The sequence below is a fragment of the Elephas maximus genome, chromosome 6 (genome assembly GCF_024166365.1).
Source record: "Elephas maximus indicus isolate mEleMax1 chromosome 6, mEleMax1 primary haplotype, whole genome shotgun sequence".
Lineage (NCBI taxonomy): Eukaryota > Metazoa > Chordata > Mammalia > Proboscidea > Elephantidae > Elephas > Elephas maximus.
In genome coordinates this window covers 132,767,204-132,790,412 of record NC_064824.1, presented here as the reverse complement: position 1 = coordinate 132,790,412, position 23,209 = coordinate 132,767,204, and the positions used below count along the sequence as shown (strand labels likewise).

At 39.9% G+C, this 23,209-nt stretch overlaps 1 protein-coding gene across 1 annotated transcript in view; it reads right to left on the bottom strand.

The window, feature by feature from the left end:
• LOC126078183 (nuclear body protein SP140-like protein) overlaps positions 1–23,209 on the bottom strand; it is a 56,319-nt gene that overhangs the window by 22,499 nt on the left and 10,611 nt on the right. The window contains exons 2-7 of the mRNA XM_049888409.1: positions 19,919–20,093; positions 18,270–18,438; positions 15,232–15,315; positions 14,080–14,154; positions 3,603–3,689; positions 2,330–2,383 (exon numbers count right to left, since the gene is read on the bottom strand). Coding sequence (XP_049744366.1) covers positions 2,330–2,383; positions 3,603–3,689; positions 14,080–14,154; positions 15,232–15,315; positions 18,270–18,438; positions 19,919–20,093 — 644 coding nt within the window. The remainder of the gene's footprint in view (positions 1–2,329; positions 2,384–3,602; positions 3,690–14,079; positions 14,155–15,231; positions 15,316–18,269; positions 18,439–19,918; positions 20,094–23,209) is intronic.

Genomic DNA, 23,209 nt, shown 5'->3' with positions numbered 1-23,209 from the left:
CCAAGCTCTTAACCACTGTGCCTCCAGGGCCCCAGTGGGTTAAGAGTGTCGCCTAAAAAGTCATGTCTACTCAGAACCTCAGAATGTAACCTTACTTGGAAATAGGATCTATGTAGATGTAATAAATTAAGGATCTCAAGATAAAATTATTTCATATTTAGGATGGGCTCTAAATTCAATAACTGGTGTCTTCATAAGGGAAAGGGATTTGAACATAGACACACACAGAGGAGAATGCCACATGAAAACAAGGACAGAAATTGGAGTGATCCATCTATAAGCCAAGGAAGGTCAAGGGTTGCAAGGAGGCACCAGAAAGCTAGGAGAGAGGCATGGAACAGATCCTCCCTCAGAGCTTCCAGGAGAACCAACCCGGCCGACACCTTGATTTTGGACTTCTGGTCTCTGTAACTGTGAGACCATAAATTTCTGTTGTTTTAAATCCACACAGTTTGTAGTAATCTGTTATGGCAGTCCTAGAAAATTAATACATGGGGCACTATTCTACCACGGTATAGTAAATAATAATAATAATGAAACTTTGGCATTAAAACATCCATTTGTGCCAAATAATTTTCAGCAAGCATGTCAAGTCCATCCCGTGGGGAAAGAATAGTCCCTTTAACAAATGTTGCTGGTACAATTGGATCTCCACATGCAAGAGAATGAAGTTGAACCTATACCTCACACTATGTACAAAAATTAACTCCATATGGATCCGTGACCTCAATGTAATAACTAAAACCATAAAATTCTTAGAAGAAAAGATAGGAGTAAAGTTTTAAGACCTTGTTTTTGGCAATGTATTCTTAGACATGACACCAAAACATGGGCAACAAAAGAAAAACAGATAAATTGAACTTCATCAAAATTAAAAAATGGTTGTGCACCAAAGGTCTTTATCAAGAAAGTGAAGAGACAATGCACAGAAAGGGAGAATATATTTGGGAGTCATATATCTGATAGGGGGTTAATATCCAGAGTATATAAAGAACTCTTGCAACTCAACAACAAAAAAACAAACCAGTTAAAAAGTGGGAAAAGGACACGAAAAAAGCACCTGAAAAGATGTCATTAGCCATTAGGGAAATGCAAATCAAAATCCGTAATGAGATATCACTCACTTCCACTAGGATGGCTATTGTGAGAAAAACAAAATAGCAACTGTTGGCAGGGGTGTGGAGAAACTGGACCCCCGTGCATTGCTTGTGGGAAATATAAAATGGTGTGGTACTGTGGAAAATAGTTTAGCACTTCCTCAAAAAGTTAAACACAGAATTACCATATGACCCGGCAATTCCACTCCTAGGTATACACCCAAAAACCTGAAAACAAAGACTCAAGCAGGTACTTGTACCCAATGTTCATTGCAGCACTATTCACAATAGCTAAAAGGTAAAAACAACCCAAGTGAACACCAGCAGATGAGTGGATAAACAAAATATGGTCTATACATACAATGAAATATTATTTAGCCATAAAGAGAAATCATCTTCTGATACATGCTATGGCACGGATGAATGTTGAAAATGTTATACTAAGTGAAATTAGTCATTCTCAAAACGACAAATATTGTATGATCCTGTTGTCTTAGTTTCTTAGTGCTGCTATAATAAATACCACAGGTGGGTGGTTTTAATGAACAGAAATTAATTTTGTCACAGTTTAGAAGGCTAGAAGTCTAGATCCAGGGCACTAGCTATAGAGGAAGGCTCTCTCTCTGTCAGCTCTGTGGGAGGGTCTATCTAGCTTCTGTTCCTCCATTCCTTGGCGATCTTTGATGTGGTGTGTATCTTCCCCTCTGTCTGTGCTTCCCTCTCTGTGCCTAATCTGCTCTTTTTATACATCAAAGTTGTTTGGTTTAACGCAGACCCTACACTGATATAATACTCATTAACATAATGAACAAAACCCTGTTCCTAAAAGGGATTGTATCCACAGGTATAGGGGTTAGAATTTACAACACATACTTTTGAAGGACACAATTCAATCATAGCATCTACTTATAAAAAAATACCTAGAATAGGCAAATGCATGGAGACAAAAGTTTAGTGTTGGTTAGAAGGGGTTGGGAGGAAGGGGAAATGGGGAGTGATTTCTTAAGGGGTATTAAATGTCTGTTTAGGATGGTAAATAACATTTGGAAATGGATAGTGGTGATGGTTGCTCAACGTTGGGAATATAATTAATGTCACTGAATTGTACACTTAAAAATGATTAAAATGGCAAATTTTTGTTACACACATTTTACCACAATAAATTTTTAAAAATATTTTTTAAAAAGCCATTTGTAACATCAAAAATCAAGTAAATTTTTATTCATACTTACTTCTTTTTCTCTTTTGTTTTCTCAAAGTAGAATTGTTTCCAGTATCTATGGTATCTAGAAAATAACAGGTGATGGTGAAAAATAACAGGTGATGGTGAAGGAACTGTAATTTATAAATGTTACAGATCTGAAGACAATTCATATTGCAGAAGGCTTGAGTTTACAAAAATGTTTGGATTACCATCTCTCTCTTCCTTCTAAAGGAACCAAAAACCTACTGAATTAGGATCTAAGAGTCCAGGATAGACTCTGGATCTTCCTTTATTTCCCAATGAGACTGAAAAAAGACTCTTAAATATTTATGCACTCCATATTCCTCAGGGATAAGAACAGTTAACTTGTCTACATCTGAAGATTTTTTTTGAAGATTAAGTAAGGTAAACCAATGACATGCTGGGGACATCCATCAAAAATATGCACTAGATTTTAAGACTAGTTGATCTGAAGTCTTTCCTCCTGACAATTAAGTAGCAAGAGCTGTTGTTATTTGAAGGCTTTCTCAGGTTGTGACAAAGTGACGCTATTATCTACCAGTAGAAGTGTACTTGGCTTTCTTAGGCTCCATGGATTTTTGTGTGACAGAGGTGGAAATCACTGTAAAAACCCAAGGTCTTATTATTATTGTCTTAATAGAGTATGAGTCGGAATTGACTCGATGGCACTGGGGGTGGGGTTAATAGAGTGAACAAAATACTGCCATTTTTAGGAGGGCATTTCTACTACATCATCACAGGGCCTATCCTGTTAAACTCGACTTTATAATAATCGCTTGCCTCCTTGCAGTTCCCAGAAGGGTTAGGTCAAGCAAATGCAAAGAACAGGACTCTGGGATGGACTGCACCACCTTCCACAGCCCTACCCTGGTTCTATGGAACCTCTTCAGCCATCTCCACCCCAAAACCCCGGGGCAGACTTTACCCATCATGTCATATCAGATGTTTGACTACTTTCAGTTCTTGCCTCCTGGGCACCTGGAACCCTTCTTGAGAAACACATGACACGGGAACACTTTTCAGCTCCAGGTGCTAGGATTTCTGCTCCCAGGCCAACATTGCAATTTATGAAGGCTTTTCATTTGTCCCACCAGTGAGCATCTTTTCTACACCCTTATTGGTCCCCTTCTTCTTATAGCATCCTTTGAAATCTCCTTTCATTGCCCCTCCCTATATCCAGCTCTTTCTTTAAGTCTCTCTGCTTTTTTCCCCCTTTCTCTTTTTCTTTTTATCAAAAGCCTGTTTCTTTCTGTTTTTATTATTTTCTAAGTCATCATTACCTTGTCCATCATGGGGTAGTAGGGTAGGAGCAAGCTCTTCTGAGTCTCCTTCTTTATTCATCTGGGGAGTGCCTAGTTCAGAGGATGCTGTAGAGAAACAAGAAAATGACTGTCCATGGATCCCAGGAGAGTGACCAGGGGAGAGTCCCCAGGGCTGTCATGCTGCATGTGATAGTCTGGGTTAAGATGAACTGCTCTCTGGAAAAAGTAGACCTGCTCCAATAACCACATCTGAAATCCAGCAGAGCTGTGCTTTCTAGTCTTTTTCAGCTCCTTTTCTTTTCCTTTGCTTTTCATTTTCCTATTTGTAGCCCTGAGAATAAATAAAAGTTTGTGTCCATCTAGGAAGAAAACTAATCGTTCTCTGAAAATACTAAAAAGTAACTACCAGAACCTGTTTGAAACTCATCCCAACTGATCAATGATTACATTATATAAGGGCTCAGAATTATAAACAGTCTGTACATACAATGGAGTATTATTCAGCCGTAAAGAGAGATGAAGTTCTGATGTACGTTACAACATGGATAAACCTTGAAAACATTATGCTGAGTGAAATAAGCCAGACACAGAAGAACAAAGGATGGATAGTACTGATCAGAAATGTTCATTTAAATTTTAAAGTAATTGATCTGAAGTCTGTCAATTTCTTTGGGAGGTTTTGTCAATTTTATGACAAAATGATTAAATTTTGAACCAACATAGGTATGCTAAGCTTTTTGATTTCCATAGAAGGTAAGGAGATAGAAATCATTATTTAAATTCAAGCAATAGTATTAACAGGCATGAAAAAAATGTACGAAGAAGAACCCTCTCACACTGTCAGTCTGTCATACTGTGGTAGCTTGTGTGTTGCTATGTTGCTGGAAGCTATGCCACCAGTATTTCAAATATCAGCAGGGTCACCCTTGGTGGACAAGTTTCAGTGCAGCTTCCAGACTAAGACAGACTAGGAAGAAGGACCTGGCAGTCTACATCTGAAAAAATTGGCCAGTGAAAATCTTATGAATAGTAGCGGAACATTTGTGTAATATAGTGCCAGAAGATGAACCCCTCAGGTTGCAAGGCACTCAAAATAAGATGGGAAGAGCTACCTCCTCAAAGTAGAGTTGACCTTAATGATGTGGGTAAAATCAAGCTTTTGGGACCTGCATTTGCTGATGTGGCAACACTCAAAATGAGAAGAAACAGCGGCAAATATCCAGTAACACTCAGAATGTGAAATGTAGGAAGTATGAATGTAGGAAAATTGGAGGTCGTCAAAAATTAAGTGGAATGAATAAACCTCGATATACTAGGCATTGGTGAGCTGAAATGGACTGGTACGGGCCATTTTGAATCAGGCAAACATGATCTACTATGTCGGGAATGACAAAGAGAAATGGTGTCACATTTGTCATCAAAAAGAACATTTCAAGATCTATCCTGAAGTACAAAGCTGTTAGTAATAGGATAATATACACACGCCTACAAGGAAGACCAGTTAATATGACCATTATTCAAATTTGTGAGCCAACTATTGAGGCCAAAGATGAAGAAATTGAAGATTTTTACCAATTTCTGCAGTCTGAAATCAATCAAACGTGCAAGCAGGACACACTGATAATTACTGGTGATTGAAATGCGAAAGCCGAAAACAAAGTAGGATTGGTGGTTGGAAAATATGGCTTTGTTGATAGAAACCATTGCAGAGATCATATGATAGAATTTTGCAAGACCAACGCCTTTTCATTGCAAATACCTTTCTTCAGCAACATAAATGGCGACTATACACGTGAACCTCACCAGATGGAATACACAGGAATCAAATCAACTACTTCTGTGAAAAGATACGATGGAAAAGCTCAATACCATCTTTCAGAACAAGGCTGGGGCCAACTGCAGAACAGACCATCAATTGCTCATATGCAAATTCAAGTTGAAGCTGAAGAAAATTAGAATAAGTCCATGAGAGCCAAAGTATGACCTTAAGTATATCTCACTTGAATTTAGAGACCATCTCAAGAATAGATTTGATGTATTGAAAAGTAGTGATCAAAGACCAGATGAGTTGTGGGATGACATCAAGGGCATCACATATGAAGAAAGCAAGAGATCATTAAAAAGACAGGAAAGGAAGAAAAGGTCAAAGTAGATGTCAGAAGATACCCTGAAACTTGCTCTTGAATATAGAATAGCTAAAACGAAAGGAAGAAATGATGAAGTAAAAGATCTGAAGAGAAGATTTCAAAAGCAGCCTGAAAACACAAAGTAAAGTATTATAATGAAATGTGCAAGGACCTGGAGATAGAAAACCAAGAGGGAAGAACATGCTTAACATTTTCAAGCTGAAAGAACTGAAGAAAAAATTCAAGCCTTAAGTGGCAATATTGAAGGATTCTATGGGGAAAATATTAGACGACGCAGGAAGCATCAAAAACAGATGGAAGGAATACACAGAGTCACTGGAGCAAAAATAATTGGTTGACATCTAACCATTGCAGGAGATAGCATATGATCAAGAACCGACAGTACTGAAGGAAGAGGTCCAAGCTGCACTGAAGGCACTGTCGAAAAACAAGGCTCCAGGAATTGACAGAATACCAACTGAGATGTTTCAACAAACAGAGACAACGACGGAAGTGCTCACTTGTCTATGCCAAGAAAATTGGAAGACAGCTACCTGGCCAACCTACTGGAGGAGATCCACATCTGTGCCCATTCCAAAGAAAGGTGATCCAGCAGAATGCAGAAATTATCAAGCAATTTTAATATCATGCGAAAGTAAAATATTGCTAAAGATCATTCAAAAAGGATTGCAGCAGTTTATTGACAAAGAACTGCCAGAAGTTCAAGCAGGATTCAGAAGGTGATGTGGAACAAGGGATATCACTGCTAATGTCACATGGATCTTGGCTGAAAGCTGAGAATACTAGAAAGATATTTACCTGTGTTTTATTGACTATGCAAAGGGATTTGACTGGGTAGATCATAACAAACTATGGATAATAGTGTGAAGAACAGGAATTCCAGAACACTTTATTTTGCTCATGAGGAACCTGTATACAGGCCAAGAGGTAGTCATTCGAACAGAACAGGCGAATACTGTGTGATTTAAAATCAGGAAAGGTGTGCATCAGGGCTGTATTCTTTCACCGTACTTATTCAATCTGTATGCTGAGCAAATAATCCAAGAAACTGGACTATATGAAGAAGAACATGGCATCAGGACTGGAGGAAGACTCACTGACAGCCTGAGATATGCAGGTGACACAACCTTGCTTGCTGAAAGTGAAGAGGACTTGAAGCATTTACTGATGACGATCAAAGACCATAGCCTTCACTATGGATTACAACTCAACATAAAGAATACAAAAATTTTCACAGCTGGACCAATAAGCAACATCATGATAAATGGAGGAAATACTGAAGTTGTCAAGGATTTCATTTTACTTGGATCCACAATCAATGTCCATGGAATAGCAGTCAGTGAATCAAAGGACATATTGCATTGGGCAAATCTGCTGCAAAAGACCTCTTTAAAGTGTTAAAATGCAAACATGTCACTTTAAGGATTAAGGTGTGCCTTATTCAATCCATGGTGTTTTCAGTCACCTCATGTATGTGAAAGACGGACGATGAATGAATAAGGAAGACCGAAGAAGATTACCTCTGAATTATGATGTTGGCAAAGAATATTGAATATACCATATGGACTGCCAGAAAGACAAACAAATCTATCTTGGAAGAAGTACAGTCAGAATCCTCCTTAGAAGTGAGGATGGCGAGACTTCATCTCACATATTTTGGACGTGTTATCAGGAGTGACCAGTCCCTGGAGAAGGACATCATGCTTGGTAAAGTAGAGGGTCAGCAAAAAAGAGGAAGACCCTAAAGGAGATGGATTGACAAGGTGGCTGCAACAATGGGCTCAAACCTAGCAATGATTGTGAGGATGGTGCAGCACTGGGCAGTGTTTCGCTCTGTTGTACATAGGGTCACTATAAGTCGGAACCAACTGGACGACACCTAACAACAACTTCCCCTCACGATGACGTTCTTTTCATTTTTACAAATCACTATTGCTAATCCCTCCATTCATCCCATTCTATTCCCACTGCCCTTAATAGTAGGTGAATCTCTGAATACATTTTCTACATACTTTAGACCTTTTTTTTTTTTTTGGCCTACAGGGTGTTTTATTTTTTAGAAGTTTATATAAAAACTCATATTCCACATAAAATGCAGATTTCTGCCTTTCCCTCTCCCTCTTCCCCAAATCAAAGGATCTGGCCATGGTAGACCTGGCTTAGCCCGTGGGACTAAGGGCTGGAGCTGCTTGTTGCTCACTCTTTAGACAGCACACCTCAGCTGATGTCACTTCTCACCCTTGTCCGCAGGTACACATATGCACTCATGCTGCCAGGTTTACACATCTCTCCTACCTCATCTCAGCTAGTGACCCTTGCCAAAGCAGTAAGTCAATATTAGTTGTCATTACTCATTTAAAGGTCAGAGACACGGCTTTCTAGTGTTAAATGCTGCTGAGCTCTGAAATAGGCGATTGAGGAGGTTGTAGAAATGCCTTCCCTGGTGATCTGAAACTAAAACTGATTTGTCGTCAGCCTCTTGGGGCTGCAGGGGAAGCATGGGTGAAATGACTGCATTGAGTCCCTCCCAGGATTTAACCTGGACTGTGAGCTGGAAGGAGATATTTTAGAAGGCGTGAATTGACTCGATGGCAGTGGGTTTTTTTATGTTGGAGGGAGAGACGGTGGAGATTTTTCATAGATAGACTATATATTGTAATATCATTCCATATTTTGAAGACAATTTCAGACTATAGATAACAGAAAAGGCATGAGATTTTTGTTCATCAAAAGGCGGCATGAATGTGTCCAAACTTATTGAACTGTCCACTTAAAATCCGTGAATTTCACGGCATGTGAATTTGATCTCAATTCAAAATAACACAGTAAAAACAAAATTTGAAAAGGTTAATGGTTCAATAGTAATTCTAACCTTGGTCAGGATACCTATTATGTGCCAGGTACTATAGTAAGTCTCTTACATGCATTAATTTGATTATCTTATCCTCACAGTACTTTATAAGGTGGATACTATTATTCTCCCCATTTTTACCAGGCACAGAAACTATAGTTCAGGGTGATGAACTAATACACCACGTTCTCCAGCTGATGGCTGGAGGAGCCGAGTCTTGAACTCCAGACTGAAAGACTCCAGTGCCCCGGTTCTCACTTTATCTTCAAATCATTTGGGTGATTATAAAGAAGGAGAAAATTATTATAAGCTTGAGTTTTCAGAGATGACATAAATGTAACTTACCTGAAGCACCACTCTAAGCATCTGTTGGCAAATACACTTTGCTTATTCAACATATAAGTATTTTTAAAACAAAAAACTTAAAAAAAAATTTTAGATGTATAGAAAAGTTACAAAAATGGCACACTTTGTACTTTTTCATGCCTATTTTATGCTTTTAACAATTTGCTTTTATTCAAAAGAGTAAATATCATTATTAAAATAGATCCAAATTTTATTTAAAGGCATTAGTAAATGTTTTAAATCTAGAATATCTTAGCTATAAATCCTGTTCAAGGATATATATTAATGACATTCCACAAAAAAACAAGGCTGGTTGTATTCTTGTGGTTTTTCTTACATTTGTCATTTCCAAAGAAAAGTCAACACTAATCATTTAACAAAGAAGTGAAATGTATTGTAGTTTAGAGATGGAGAATCTTCTTTGGGCTTGAAGGTTGTTTTTGCCACTGCTACTCTAGGGTTGAAAATGATTTTCTTTACAGTGTGTGTCTCAGGAGAAAAATCTCAAAATTTAAAGCAGTGATCAATTACCTAGTCTTTGGAGTTAGACACACATTATAGCAGTAATAGTAAAGAATTACATAGCAATTACTTTGTGCCAATAATTATTCTAAGTGCTCTACAACAAACTTACTATTATTTTTATGTATTTATAGATGAAGAAACTGAGGCCTAGAGAAATTAAATAGCTTCCCCAAGTCAGTGAGCGGTAGGGCCAATCTTTGAACCCAGGCAGTGAAGCCTTGGAATCCCTGCTCTTAACTGGTGTGGTTGAGAGGGCTTGAGTCCCAGCTTGGCTAATTCCTAGTCTTGTGATCTTGCACAAACCACTAAATATCCGCATACCCCAGTATTACTCTCCTGAAAAACGAGGATAACAAAACTCTTATCGTAGGGTTGTTAGGAGGCTTAAGTGAGACGCTTCATGTTAAGGAATACCTGGATTATAGTAACATAGCAAAAAACCATACTTGTTATTGTTGTTAGGTGCTTCCAGTTGGTTCCAACTCATAGCCACCCTTTTGCACAACAGAACAAAACACTGCCCGGTCCAGTGCCATCCTCACAATCATTGCTATGGTTGAGGCCATTGTTGCAGCCATTGTGTAAATTCATCCCCTTCAGGGTAGGGTCTTCTTCTTTTTTGGTGACACTCTACTTTGCCAAGCATGGTGTCCTTCTCCAGGGACTGGTCCCTCCTGATAACGTGTCCACAGTACGTAAGGCAAAGTCTCGCAATCCTCACCTCTGAAGAGCATTCTGGCTGTACTTCTTCCAAGACAGATTTGTTTGTTCTTCTGGCAGTTTATGGTATATTCAGTATTCTTCGCCAACACCATAATTCAAATGCATCAATTCTTCTTTAGTCTTCCTCATTCATTGTCCAGCTTTTGCATCCATATGAAATGATTGAAGTGGCCACCTCAGGCACACCTTAGTTCTCAAAGTGAAATCTTTGGTTTTTAACATTTTAAACAGGTCCTTTACAGCAGATTTGTCCAATGCAATACATCGTTTGATTTCTTGACTGCTGCTTCCATGGGCATTGATTGTGGGTCCACGTAAAATGAAATCCTTTGCATCTTCAGTCTTTTTTCCATTTATCTTGATTTTGCTTATTGGTCCAGTTGTGAGGATTTTTGTTTTCTTTATGTTGAGGTGTAATCCATACTGAAGGCTGTAGTCTTTGATCTTCATTAGTAAGTGCTTCAAGTCCTCTTCACCTTCAGGAAGCAAGGTTGTGTCATCTGTATTTCACAGGTTGTTGATGAATCTTCCTCCTATCCTGATACCCTGTTCTTCTTCATATAGATAGTCCAGCTTCTCGGATTATTTGCTCAGGATACAGATTGAATAAGTATGGCGAAAGGGTACAACCCTCACACACGCTTTTCCTGGTTTTAAACCACGCAGTATCTCCTTGCTCTGTTCCAATAGCTGCCTCTTGGTCTATGTACAGGTTCCTCATGAGCACAATTAAGTATCCTGGAATTCCCGTTCTTTACAATATTATCCGTAATTTGTTATGATCCACATAGTCAAATGCCTTTGTATAGACAGTAAAACACAGGTAAACACCTTTCTGGTATTATCTGCTTTCAGCCAAGATCCATCTGACACCAGCAGTGGTAACCCTTGTTCCAAGTTCTCTTCTGAATCTGGCTTGAATTTCTGGCAGTTAAAAAAAAAAAAAAAATTTTTTTTTTTCTATCGATGAACTGCTGCAACTGTTTTTGAATGATCTTCAGCAATGTTTTACTTGCATGTGATATTAATGGTATTGTTCAATAATTTCTGCATTTAGTTGGGTCACCTTTCTTTGGAATAGGAATAAATATGGATCTCTTCCAGTCAGTTGGCCAGGTAGCTGTCTTCCAAATTTCTTGGCGTAAACAAGTGAACATTTCCAGCACTGAATCTGTTTGTTGAAACATCTCAATTGGTATTCAGTTAATTCCTGGAGCCTTGTTTTTCACCAATGCCTTCGGTGCAGCTTGGACTTCTTCCTTCAGTACCATTGGTTCCAGATAACACCTCCTGAAATGGTTGAATGTTGCTTTTGGCACAGTAATTCTATATATTCCTTCCATCTGCTTTTAATGTTTCCTGTGTCATTTAATATTCTCCCTGTAGAATCCTTCAATATTTCAACTTGAGGTTTGAATTTTTTCTTCAGTTCTTTCAGCTTGAGAAATGCAGAGCATGTTCTTCCTTTTTAGTTTTCTAACTCCAGGTCTTTGCACATTTCATTATAATACTTTGACTTTTTCAGCTGCCTTTTGAAATCTTCTGTTCAGCTCTTTTACTTCATCATTTCTTCCTTTCACTTTAGCTACCCTGTGTTCAAGAGCAAGTTTCAGAATGTCTTCTGACATCCATTTTGATCTTTTCTTTCTTTCCTGTTTTTTAAATGAGCTTTTGCTTTCTTCATGTATGATGTCCTTGAGGTCATTCTGCAACTTGTCTGGTCTTCTGTCATTAGTGTTCAACATGTCAAATCTATTCTTGAGGTGATCTTTAAATTCTGGTGGGATATACTCAAGGTCATACTTTGGCTTTTGTAGGCTTGTTTTAATTTTCTTCAGCTTCACCTTGAACTTGTGTATGAGCAACTGATGGTCTGTGCAGCAGTCGGCCTCTGGCCTTGTTCTGACTGATGATATTGAGCTTTTCCATCATCTCTGTCCACAGGTGTAGTTGGTTTGATTCCTGTGTATTCCATCTGGCAAGGGCCATATGTATGTTTGCTGTTAATGTTGTTGAAAAAAGGTATTTGTAATGAAGAAGTCGTTGGTCTTGCAAAGTCCTATCATGCCATCTCTGGAGTCATTTCTATCACCAAGGACATATTTTCTAACTACCGATCCTTCTTCTTTTTTCCAACTTTCACATTCCAATTACCAGTAATTAACAATGCATCCAGATTGCATGTTCGATCAATTTCAGACTGCAGGAGTTGGTAAAAATCTTGAATTCCTTCATCTGTGGCCTTAGTGGTTGGTGAATGAATTTGAACAATAGTTGTATTAACTGGTCTTCCTTGTAGATGTGTGGATATTATCCTATCACTGACAGCTTTATACTTCACGGTAGATCTTGAAATGTTCTTTTTGACAATGAATGCAATACCGTTTCTCTTCAAGTTGTCATTCCTGGCAAGTGGACCATGTGATTGTCTGATTCAAAATGACCAACACCAGTCCATTTCAACTCACTAATGCCTAGGATATCGATGTTTAGGCTTTGTTTCATTTTTGATGATTTCCAATTTTTCTAGATTCATACTTCATACGTTCTGTGTTCCAGTTATTATTAGATGTTTGCAGCTGTTTATTCTCATTTTGAGTTGTGCCACATCAGCAAATGAAGGCCCTGAAAGCTTGACTCCATCTACATCATTAAGGTTGATGCTACTTTGAGGAGGCAGCTCTTTCCCAGTTGTCTTTTGAGTACCTTCCAACCTGAGGGGCTCATCTTCTGGCACTATATCAGACAATGTTTTACTGCTGTTCATAAGGTTTTCACTAGCTAATTCTTTTCAGAAGTAGACCACAAGATCCTTCGTCCTAGTCTGTCTTAGTCTGTCCACCATGTCCACCTGGTCCACCATGGGTGACCCTGCTGGTATGTGAAATACCAGTGGCATATCCTCCAGCATCACAGTAACACGAAAACCACCACAGTATGACAAACTGATATATGTGTGGGGATTTTGACCATAAACTCCTTCAATATTGCAACCCGAGGCTTGAATTTTTTCTTCAGTTCTTTCATCTTGAAAAATGCCGAGCATGTTCTTCCCTTTTGGTTTTCTAACTCCAGGTCTTTTGCACGTGTCATTATAATACTTTACTTTGTCTTCTTGCGCTGTACTTTGAAATCTTCTATTCAGCTCTTTTATGTGATCATTTCTTCTAATTGCTTAGCTATTCTATGTTCAAGAGCAAGTTTCAGAGTCTCTTCTGAAATCCATTTTGGTCTTCTTTTTTATTGGTCTTTTCTTTGTCTTAAGTGTTATGAGTTAACCATTAATTGTTAGCCATAATGTTAATGAAGGGATGGTTGAAAAGCTAATGGTTACAAAGTTAGAAAACTTTGTAGTGTTTATCAGTTACAAAAGTACATAGCTATTACTGTCTTATATTAATTTCTCTCATTTCTTACTTCCTTTTTTTCTTCTTTTTTCTACATGGCGCTACTCCTGCCCCATCCTCCTCTACACGTAATTATTACTCACTCTTTCTTTTTTCTCACTGTAAATAACATTTATAATAGTTCCTTCTTCTGACACCTCAGAAGTCTTCCCTTTTCACATAACCCTTACCCCTTCCCCGATCCACTGAATTCCTAAGTTCACAATTACTTCAATCAGATCTTACCCTTAATTCTGGCTCATTGTCGGCACTGAAGTTTTCTCTCTTGAGTTCGTGTTCTATCTTCTTGGTTGTAATATCTGCCTGGTATTCTTGGCTTCCAAGTCTAGTTAGTTAATTGGGAATCCATACAAAACACCACTGCCCTGTCTTCCCTGTGTCCTCCTGCAACCCTTCCCCAAAGTCACAATCTCCATTCAGGAGTTTAGTTCTCTGAATTATGATCTCCTTTCCTTTGAGTAGATAAGAAAACAAGTTTTTGATGAAGTCATAATTACCTTGTTCATAAATGGATTGGGTGCTGGCCACCTCCTGAGTCTCTTCTCCACCATCTAATTGAATATCACGAATCACTGAAAAAGAGAAGGAAAGACAATCAGAGATCTCAGGCAGTACAGGGACTGAATCTCATAAATAAGCACCCAGGAGGATCCTTGACTTCCAGGGCTTCAGTGGGGACCTTCCAGCCCTCAAGGCTCCTTGGGCTTCAGTGGGTCTCACATGGCCTGGGAATCCTATAGCTATTCCACATAGAGATGAACTTCTCAAGATTTAAAAAAAAGATTGATAGTTGAATGTTGTACATAGTGGCTATTTCTCCTTCAAAATGATCAGAAAACACTGAAGGCCAATTTCAAAATAAATAATATATGTGGAATGTGTTTTATAAAGTGTACACACAACTGGGAATAGGGAAGAAACAGAAGCATTTCCTCAGGAGAAAGCACTTCTCCTTCCTCAGGAGAAAGGTCACATTATGGAGAAATTAAACTACATAAAAAAGAAAGCCCTCAACAGTTTCTAAGGATGAAGATTAAAAACAAAATCAGCCAAACAAAAAAAAAAAAAAGAATTTTAGGTCAGGGAAAATGATCAGATCACCGAGAGACATAACGGTGGAGAGGAACCAGGACTTTCATGAAGAGGGAGTACGAGGAGGGATCTAAAAAACAAGTGAAGACCCTTCTTGAAAGGCACAAAGAAGAAGCGAACACTGCACAGTGCTACCAGTGACCCAGGAAGGCAGTAACAAGCGAAGTGCAGGAGACCAGCCCCAGCATCGCAGGCTTCAGAAATAAAAGTCACCATGTATTAGCCTCCGGTCTATTCCCCCCAGAATCCTGTGACCCTTCCAGGAATGGTCACAATATTTAATTAAACAAATATTTAATTAGATAACAATAATAATAGTAATAAAAACAACAGTTGTCATCGAATTGATTCCAACACATGGTTGACTCCAAGTATGTCAGAGTAGAACTGTGCTCCATAGGGTTTTCAATGGCTGATTTTCCAGAAGTAGATCACCAGGCCTTTCCTCTCAGGCACCTCTGGGTGTATCCAAATGGCCAACCTTTTGGTTAGTAGCTCAACCATTTACATCACCCAGGGACTCCAATTGGATAACAGGTAATTTAAATCCTGATTACCTTCTCCATCATAAGGTAGTAGCCTGGGCATTTCTTCTGATTTTCTTCTTTCATTCTCTTGTACAGCTACAAGCCCACAGAGCACTGAGAAGAGAACGAGAGACAGGACTGACGATCAGCAGTGACCTGGACACCCACCTGGACATGGTCATGCTGAGCCCTGCTGTTCAGAGTTCAGGAGAACTGCTCCCTGAGAGAAAGTATTTTTTCGCAGACCATTTAGGTATGATATTAGTGTCACCAATTGTCAATCTGACACAAGGGTTCTTGTCTTTTCCCTATTAAGAATACACACGAAAGACAATCTTTATCTTCAGCAAGCTTCATTTTGCTTGAGTCAAACAAAAGGAGTCAGTGGGGATCTAAGCCTCTCCAAAAGATTGAGTCTAAAAGGGAAGCAAGACTAAGGCTTGTGTGAGTTCGGTGGAGAGTAATGAATATCTAGTGGGCTTCTTTCAAGGGGCGGGTACTTCTCAGAATGGCGGTGTATGCTAATTAGGCTGTGTGCGCATGTGGAATCCAAGGTGGAACCCACTGATACTCAAGATGGACTCCTCTCGGCAGCCTTTGGCATCACTTATTATGGGATATAGCACAAGTGCACTGATCTTTGGCACTACATTGCCATCTTCGGAGGGCTAAGGAAGATTTAACAGCAGTCATGCTTTGTTCTTCTGCACATGCGGGAGCCTGTAAAGGGGGAAACCAAAAAAAACCAAACCCACTGCCGTCGAGGTGTTCTGACTCACAGCAACTCCATAGGACAGAGTAGAACTGCCCTGTAGCGTTTTCAAGGAGTGCCAGGCAGATTCAAACTGCCGACCTCTTGGTTAACAGCTGTAGCACTTAACCACTACGCCACCAGAGTTTCCGTAAAGGGGGAAGGGGCTAGAAAAACACCAAGAAGGAGATAGTGATTCCTGGGTTGTTTCCGCCTTATCACATGTTGACAGGATGTGGTTCCTGTTTACCCACCTTCTAGATGGTAATCTCTTAATGGCTCTTTTGTTCCGCCAACACAGTTAACCCTATCTATCTCATTAGGCCAAATTCTCCTCCCTTTTCTTCTTCCAATCCCATCTCCACACATGGCTGCACCTGCACCATGAAGCTTTTTGTGGATGTCTTTGACTATGAGTCCTTCTCCCCATCTCTTTGCATTTCTTTTTCTTCCTCTGTGATGTACTTTACCTCTTTGCCCTTTATCTCCCTTTTTATTCTTTTGACTCACTTTCTGTCTTCTGTCTTACACATGTTACTTCATTATTCCTGTACCATCCTTAAGAATGACAAACCCTAACCCTTGTGGTATCTAGATTCCATATTCATATAGATAAAGTTGGGCCCACTTGGAGAGCTTCAAGGTGCCTCCAATCTCTAGCTTTTCCCTTCTGGCCCTTTTCCTCCATGCCCATTTGATCCTGTTGCTGTTTGTCATGGAGTAGATGGGAATCATGGAGACCCCATGTATGTCAAAGTAGAACTAAAATGCCTATCTGTGGGCCTTCCTTCCAGGTGCCTCTGGGTGGGCTCAAACCGCCAACCTTTCAGTTTTACCCAGTGGAGTTAACCAGGAAATCCCCTAACTGCCTTCAGAAACTCAGTACTTGCACTGCTTGAATGAGTCCCTTTACTTTTGGTTTGGGCCTCCCTGTTTCCAAACAGCTTCTCACTCAAGGCTGGTGGGTTCCAACTGCCCAGAGTTTGGTTCGCAGCTGAGCGCCTTAACCACTTACCACAAGGGCTTCCTTCTCACTCAAGTAAACCTTGTTAACTCTAATCGAGTCCTTGACCAAATTTTTCTTTTTGACAAGATCCAGCGAAAGTAAGTTAGGCTCCGTGTACGGGCGTTTCGGTGAGGGAAGGGGGACTTCTCTGCGTGGGTAAAGGCGCGGGGCGCAGGAGAGGGCCTACCACAGCTCCTGGTTCCACAGCTTCCCGCAGCTCTGTGGACAGCAGCGTCCCCCACCCAGAGGCAGCTGGGCCTGCTGCACTGAGCCAGGGCTGAGGGCTGCTCACTCCACCAGAATGCCAGCCTCAGGTGCTGATATCGGGTGTACCCAGAGCGCCCCAAAACTTGTCCACGTGATATGAGCTGTGGGACCTGAGGAGCTGGATCTCTGCGCCCATGCAGAGAGTCAGAGCCTCTGGGATATGGGCAGTAAAGGTAACTGCGATTTCCTCTGTACCTCTGGCCTGGGACCTCCTGGTTACAAATAGAGTATTGACTTCAAATTGGAGGGCTAGGTATTGGATTGCCTTTATTCCTTTCTCTCACTTGGCTATATGGTAGTATGGAAATAAGATCTATCTTATTTTAATCAAGGTATGGTTTTCACAAATCAATACACTCTATACATTGTACTAATTTACTTTTTACCTGCTTAAAAACCCTTTATTCCTTCTTTGTTCCCCAGAAAATAAACTTCAAGTTCCTTAGAACAGGGTATCTATCAGACCCTCTGGAACCCTCTCCGACCTCCCTCTCCAGAATCGGCTTCTAGACACTCCCTCCCACACTGTGTGGTTCAGCCACAGGTTCAGCAAGCACACCAGTCCCTTCAGGCTCTGTAGCTTCCCCATTCTGGCCCCACCCTTAGTGCAGGGACATGTGCTAGCCTCTTATGACTTCACTGTTTGGAGAAGTACGTTGACACAGGACTGCAGTGAATGATACATTTTCTAACGCAAGACAATATTTTCAGTCTTTGTGCCTTCAAGTATCAGAGAGGACTTTTTTTTTTTTTTTTCTTATGAAAGGGCATAATTCATGCCTCTCCCCTGAAGTAGAGACTTAAGCCCGATTTTGATACAGCAAAAACAGGTCCTGGCTGAGGACTCCTCTGTGGGATGACTTGGTTAACTCCAGTCACCCCCGCTCTGTTCTGTGAGGGCACAGGGATGCCTGCATTCCCTCTGTGCCTAGAATGTGATGGTCACTCAATTAAATACTTGTCAGGTATTGCTGAAGACTGAATGAATGCATTAGTGAATGAAACAGACTTGAATCCCCAAAGGTAATTGAGAAGTGTAATTACCATCTTGGAAGCTTTGGTAAACCTCAATTAAATCAGGATAGGCCTTCATGTTCACCTTGCTGAACAAGACTTCCAGAAGTGACAAGTCAAACGTCTTCTCCAGTTCAGTAAGGATTTCATATGCCACTCTTTCCACTGGGACCAGGTTTGCACAGGCTTCTAGAAAATGCTTAAAAATATTGAAAGGAGAATTATGTAGTTATGAATTCACTCTTACATTATAGAAGATTCTTAAGTCGTAGACAGACTATCTCTTCTCTTGTGAAAATTTAGAATTTTGCATGTGTTTGGATGACTTCTTAAATGTCCTCCACCATAAAACAGGCTCTTATTTTACAAACTTGACTTCCTGACACTGTTGCACACTCAGGGGAAGAGAGTCATTTTGGTGAGCAAAATGGGTTCAAAGTTGAATGTTATGTGGTCCTTGAAGAGGCTGGCCGGGATGCTTCAGGAGTAACCCTAACAGGTGGTAAGAGATGGTCTGTTGACTAGACAATAACCCCAAGGATTGACCTGGCCTGAAGGGCCCCAGGAAGCCAGGTGACCACCTCCCCTGCTGTGAACTTGACTACAGAACAAAGAAAATTCACAGGGTAAAGAGTAGGCTCATCCTCACTGTCCCCAGGAAGACCCAGTGCTAACCTTTACCTGCATTCTGTTGTTGATAGCTGCCATTGATCCGGCCCCTGATTCACGGTGACCCCATGCACAACAGGATCAGACTGCTGTGATCCACAGAATTTTCATTGGCTTATTTTTGGAAGTAGATCACCAGGCCTTTCTTTCTAATCTCTTAGTCTGCAAGTTCCACTGAAACCTGTTCAGCATCACAGCAACATGCGAGCCTCTAATGACAGATGGATGGTGCTACAATAGAGGTGCATCAGCCAGGAATCCAACCCAAGCCTCTCACGTGGTAGGGGAGAATTCTACCACTGCCCTCATCTGCATTCTAGGGCTCCAGAAATGTCTAAAGAACAAGGAATAATTTGGAGAGAGAACAGCAATAATCTACTTTCAAATTTATACTGAGGTGGTCAACTTCCCTGTGAGTTTCCATCATCTCAGAGCCAAGTATTGGAAATACGTGTGCTTTGAAATGAAATGCTGCCCCACTCATTTATTTTCATTTTAGTTTCTATGATTATATTTTATAATTGTATCTATGAGTCAGAACCGACTTGACGGCAAAAGGTTTATAAATGTACCTAAGGTGCTCTGGAGCCCTGGTAGCACAGTGGTTAAGAGCTCGGCTGCTAACCAAAAGATCCCCAGTTCCAATCCACCACCTTCGCCCTGGAAACCCTATGGGACAGTTCTACTCTGTCCTACAGGGTCATTATGAGTCAGAATCGACTCAACTGCAATGGGCTTTGGAAGGTTCTTTACATTTGTGAAGCATTCCTGATTCCAGTCCTGCCACACCTCCATCACCATCCCTCATCACTCACATTAACTACGGATGACAGTTTCTTCAGTTAGAAGAAGGGATGTTTTCTGTGATGCCTGCTCTTCCTGACCTTCTAGCTTACAGGTTGATGAAGGTCTCCACTTACAGGAGGCCCTTCAGCCAGGTCATCGCCCCCTGAAGTCTGGCATGCTGTAGTGGGGCTGGTTTCCTGTCATAAGGACATCTCCTCACTTACTTCATACTTCTGCTCAGAGAGGAAGCAATGGTCTCGGAGGCCCATAAAGAAAGGAAATGTCTTCTTTATTGCAGTTGCCATCACCACCTTATTTTTTTTGAAGTGCATGAAAATCTCATGGAAAAAGTGCTCCTCTGCGTTCTTTTTCTTTGTGTCCTGGTCCTCTGTGAGCATCCTAAGACACAAAGATACAATATGAAAATAGACGTCTGGTTTCCAAAAGGCTTGTGGTGGCTGGAAAATTTTAGATGTGAAAGATAGTCAATGAAGAGTCAACATGTGAAGAACAAGTACTTTTATTTAGAGACCAGAATAAATGGATGGAGGGAATAATCACAGGTATAACAGATAGAAACACTGAGCCTAAGAAAGACTTATAAGTGGCTACCATTACCAAATGTTTTAGTCAAAGATCCTATAGAAGAATCCTGATCAAAGGGGAAAATGCAGAACAGACTTTCAAATTCTCATGGAATCCATACTTTCTGGAGACGTGGAGGCTAGATGAACCCCCAAAACTATTGCCCCAAAATAATCCTTAAAACTTAAAAAATGTCCCCCGAAGTCTTCTGAAAACCAAATAATAGTTTAGCTTAACTCGTAAAGAATGTCTGCCTTGAGGATTGTGCTCTTTTAAGAACTATCTATATGGGATCAAATTGACAACAGCAATTCAAAAGATTAAATATTTACCTTAAGGGACAATGAGTTTATGTTAATGAGGAAGGAACAACTTGGGGAAGGAGGATGAGAATGGTTGTACAATTTGAAGAATGTAATCAATGTCACTGAATTGTACATGTAGAAATTGTTGAATTGGTGTATATTCCGCTATGTATATTCTCAACAACAACAAAAAATAAAATGTAAAAACAGAAGTCCAACACATAGACAGTTGTTTGAATTATCCACTTTGTATATGCACATAATGTCAAAGATTTTTTTATTTGAAATCTCCTAATTTGCCTGTGTTCTTAATCCCAGTGTGAATGACTAAACTAGAAAAAAAAGGACTGTGTTTTTATTGGTTTTGAGTAGCTTATACAAAGGCAACTTATTATGTTTGATAGAAATGTAATGAGATGTTGAGGAAAATTTATGCTTTACAAAATGTTAAATTAAAAGCCCCAATGAATACTTGGAGCCCACAACTTTATATCACTTAAAAAAAAAAAGAAAGAAAGACCTAGGAATAAATGAGTTCACACTGGTTTAATCAAATCTACAAGCAGTCCCAGGCTTACGACGATTTCAGGTTACGACAAATCACTTACAACTGTCTTATCGTTAGTAATATGTACTACATACAATGTTGCAATGTATAATTTGCTGAAGTTATCATTTTTAGATGTTCACTCACAGATGTTCTGTTTTATGATTTATTGTTCAAAACACTGCCGTGTAGCAGGCTACGGCCTGGTCTGCGATGAAGCTGGCGTTTGGTGCATACTCTTTTTAAATTATTCATTGTGAAGGTAAAATTGATATTTAGTTGAACAAATGCTCAGAAAATATTCCACTGACTCACTCTCTATGTTGGTGACGTTTTTCTTTTTTTTTTAAAAAAATTTTTTTTATCATACTTTAGATGAAGGTTTACAGAGCAAACTAGTTTCTCATTAAACAATTAATACAATATTGTTTCTTGACATTGGTTGCCAACACCGCAACATGTCAACACCCTCCCCTTCTCAACCTTGGATTCCCCATTACCAGCTTTTGTGTCCCCCGCGCCCCCTGCAACCTTCACTTGCCCCTGGCTGGTGCGCCCATTTAGTCTTGTTTTGTTTCATGGGCCTGTCTAATCTTTGGCTGAAGGGTAAACCTCAGGGGTGACTTCATTACTGAGCTATAAGGGATGCCAGGGGTCACACTCCCAGGGTTTCTCCAGTCTCTGTCAGACCAGTAGTCTCCCAAAAAAGTCTAGTCTTTTTTTTGTGTGTGTGAGTTAGGATTTTTGTTCTAAATTTTTCTCTAGCTCTGTCAGGGACCCTAGTTGTGCTGGGCTCAGTCTGGTGGAGGCTGTGGTAGTTGTGGTCCATTAGTCTTTTGGACTAATCTCATAACATGGATGAATCCTTCCCTTGTGTCTTTTGTTTTCTTCGTTCTCCCTCGCTCCAGATAGGGTGAGATCAGAGGAGTATCTTAGATGGCTGCCCACAAGCTTTTAAGCCCGCAGACGCTACTCACCAAAGTAGAATGTAGAACATTTTCTGTATAAACTATGCTATGCCAGTTGAAATAGATTTTCTAAGAGACCATGGTCCCCACAGCCCTCAGCCCAGTAATTTGGTCCCTCAGGAAGCTTGGATGTGTCTGTGGAGCTTCCATGACCTTGCCTTGGGCAAGCTGTGCTGGCTTCCCCAGTATTTTGTACTGTCTTATCCCTCATCAAAGTTACCACTTATCTATTGTCTATTTATGTTTTTCTTCCCTACCCCTCCCCTCCCTCATAACCATCAAAGATTGTTTCTTTTTGTGTGTAAACCTTTTCATGAGTTTTTTATAGTAGTGGTCTCATACAGTATTTGTCTTTTTGTGATTGACTTATTTCACTCAGCATAATGCCCTCCAGATTCATCGATGTTGTAAGATGATTTGCAGATTCATCATTGTTCTTTTTGGTTGGGTAGTACTCCATTGTGTGTATACACTATAGTTTCTTTATCCATTCATCTGTTGATGGGCACCTAGGTTGTTTCCATCTTTTTGCTACTGTGAACAACACTGCAGTGAACATGGGTGTGCTTATGCCTATTCATGTGATGGCTCTTATTTCTGTAGGATATGTTCCCAGGAGTAGAACTGCTGAATCATATAATATTTCTATTTCTAGCTTTTTAAGGAAGCAGCTTATCATTTTCCAAAATCGTTGTAACCATTTTGCATTCCCACCAGCAGAGCATAAGAGTTCCAATCTCTGCGAAGCCTCTCCAACATTTGTTATTTTCTGTTTTTTGGATTTGTGCCAGTAATGTTGGGGTGAGATGTCATCTCATTGTGGTTTTGATTTTGCATTTCTCTAATGTGTAGTGATTGTGAGCATTTGCTCATGTATCTGTTAGCCACTTCAATGTCTTCTTTGGTGAAGTGTCTGTTCACATCCTTTGCCCATTTTTTAGTTGGATTATTTATCTTTTTGTTGTAGAGGTGTTGGATTTTCCTGTAGATTTTAGAGATTAGGTATTTAATGGATTTGTCATAGCCAAATTTTTTTCCCCCAGTCTGTAGGTTCTCTTTTTACTCTTTTGGTGAAGCCTTTTGATGAGCATAAGTGTTTAATTTTTAGAA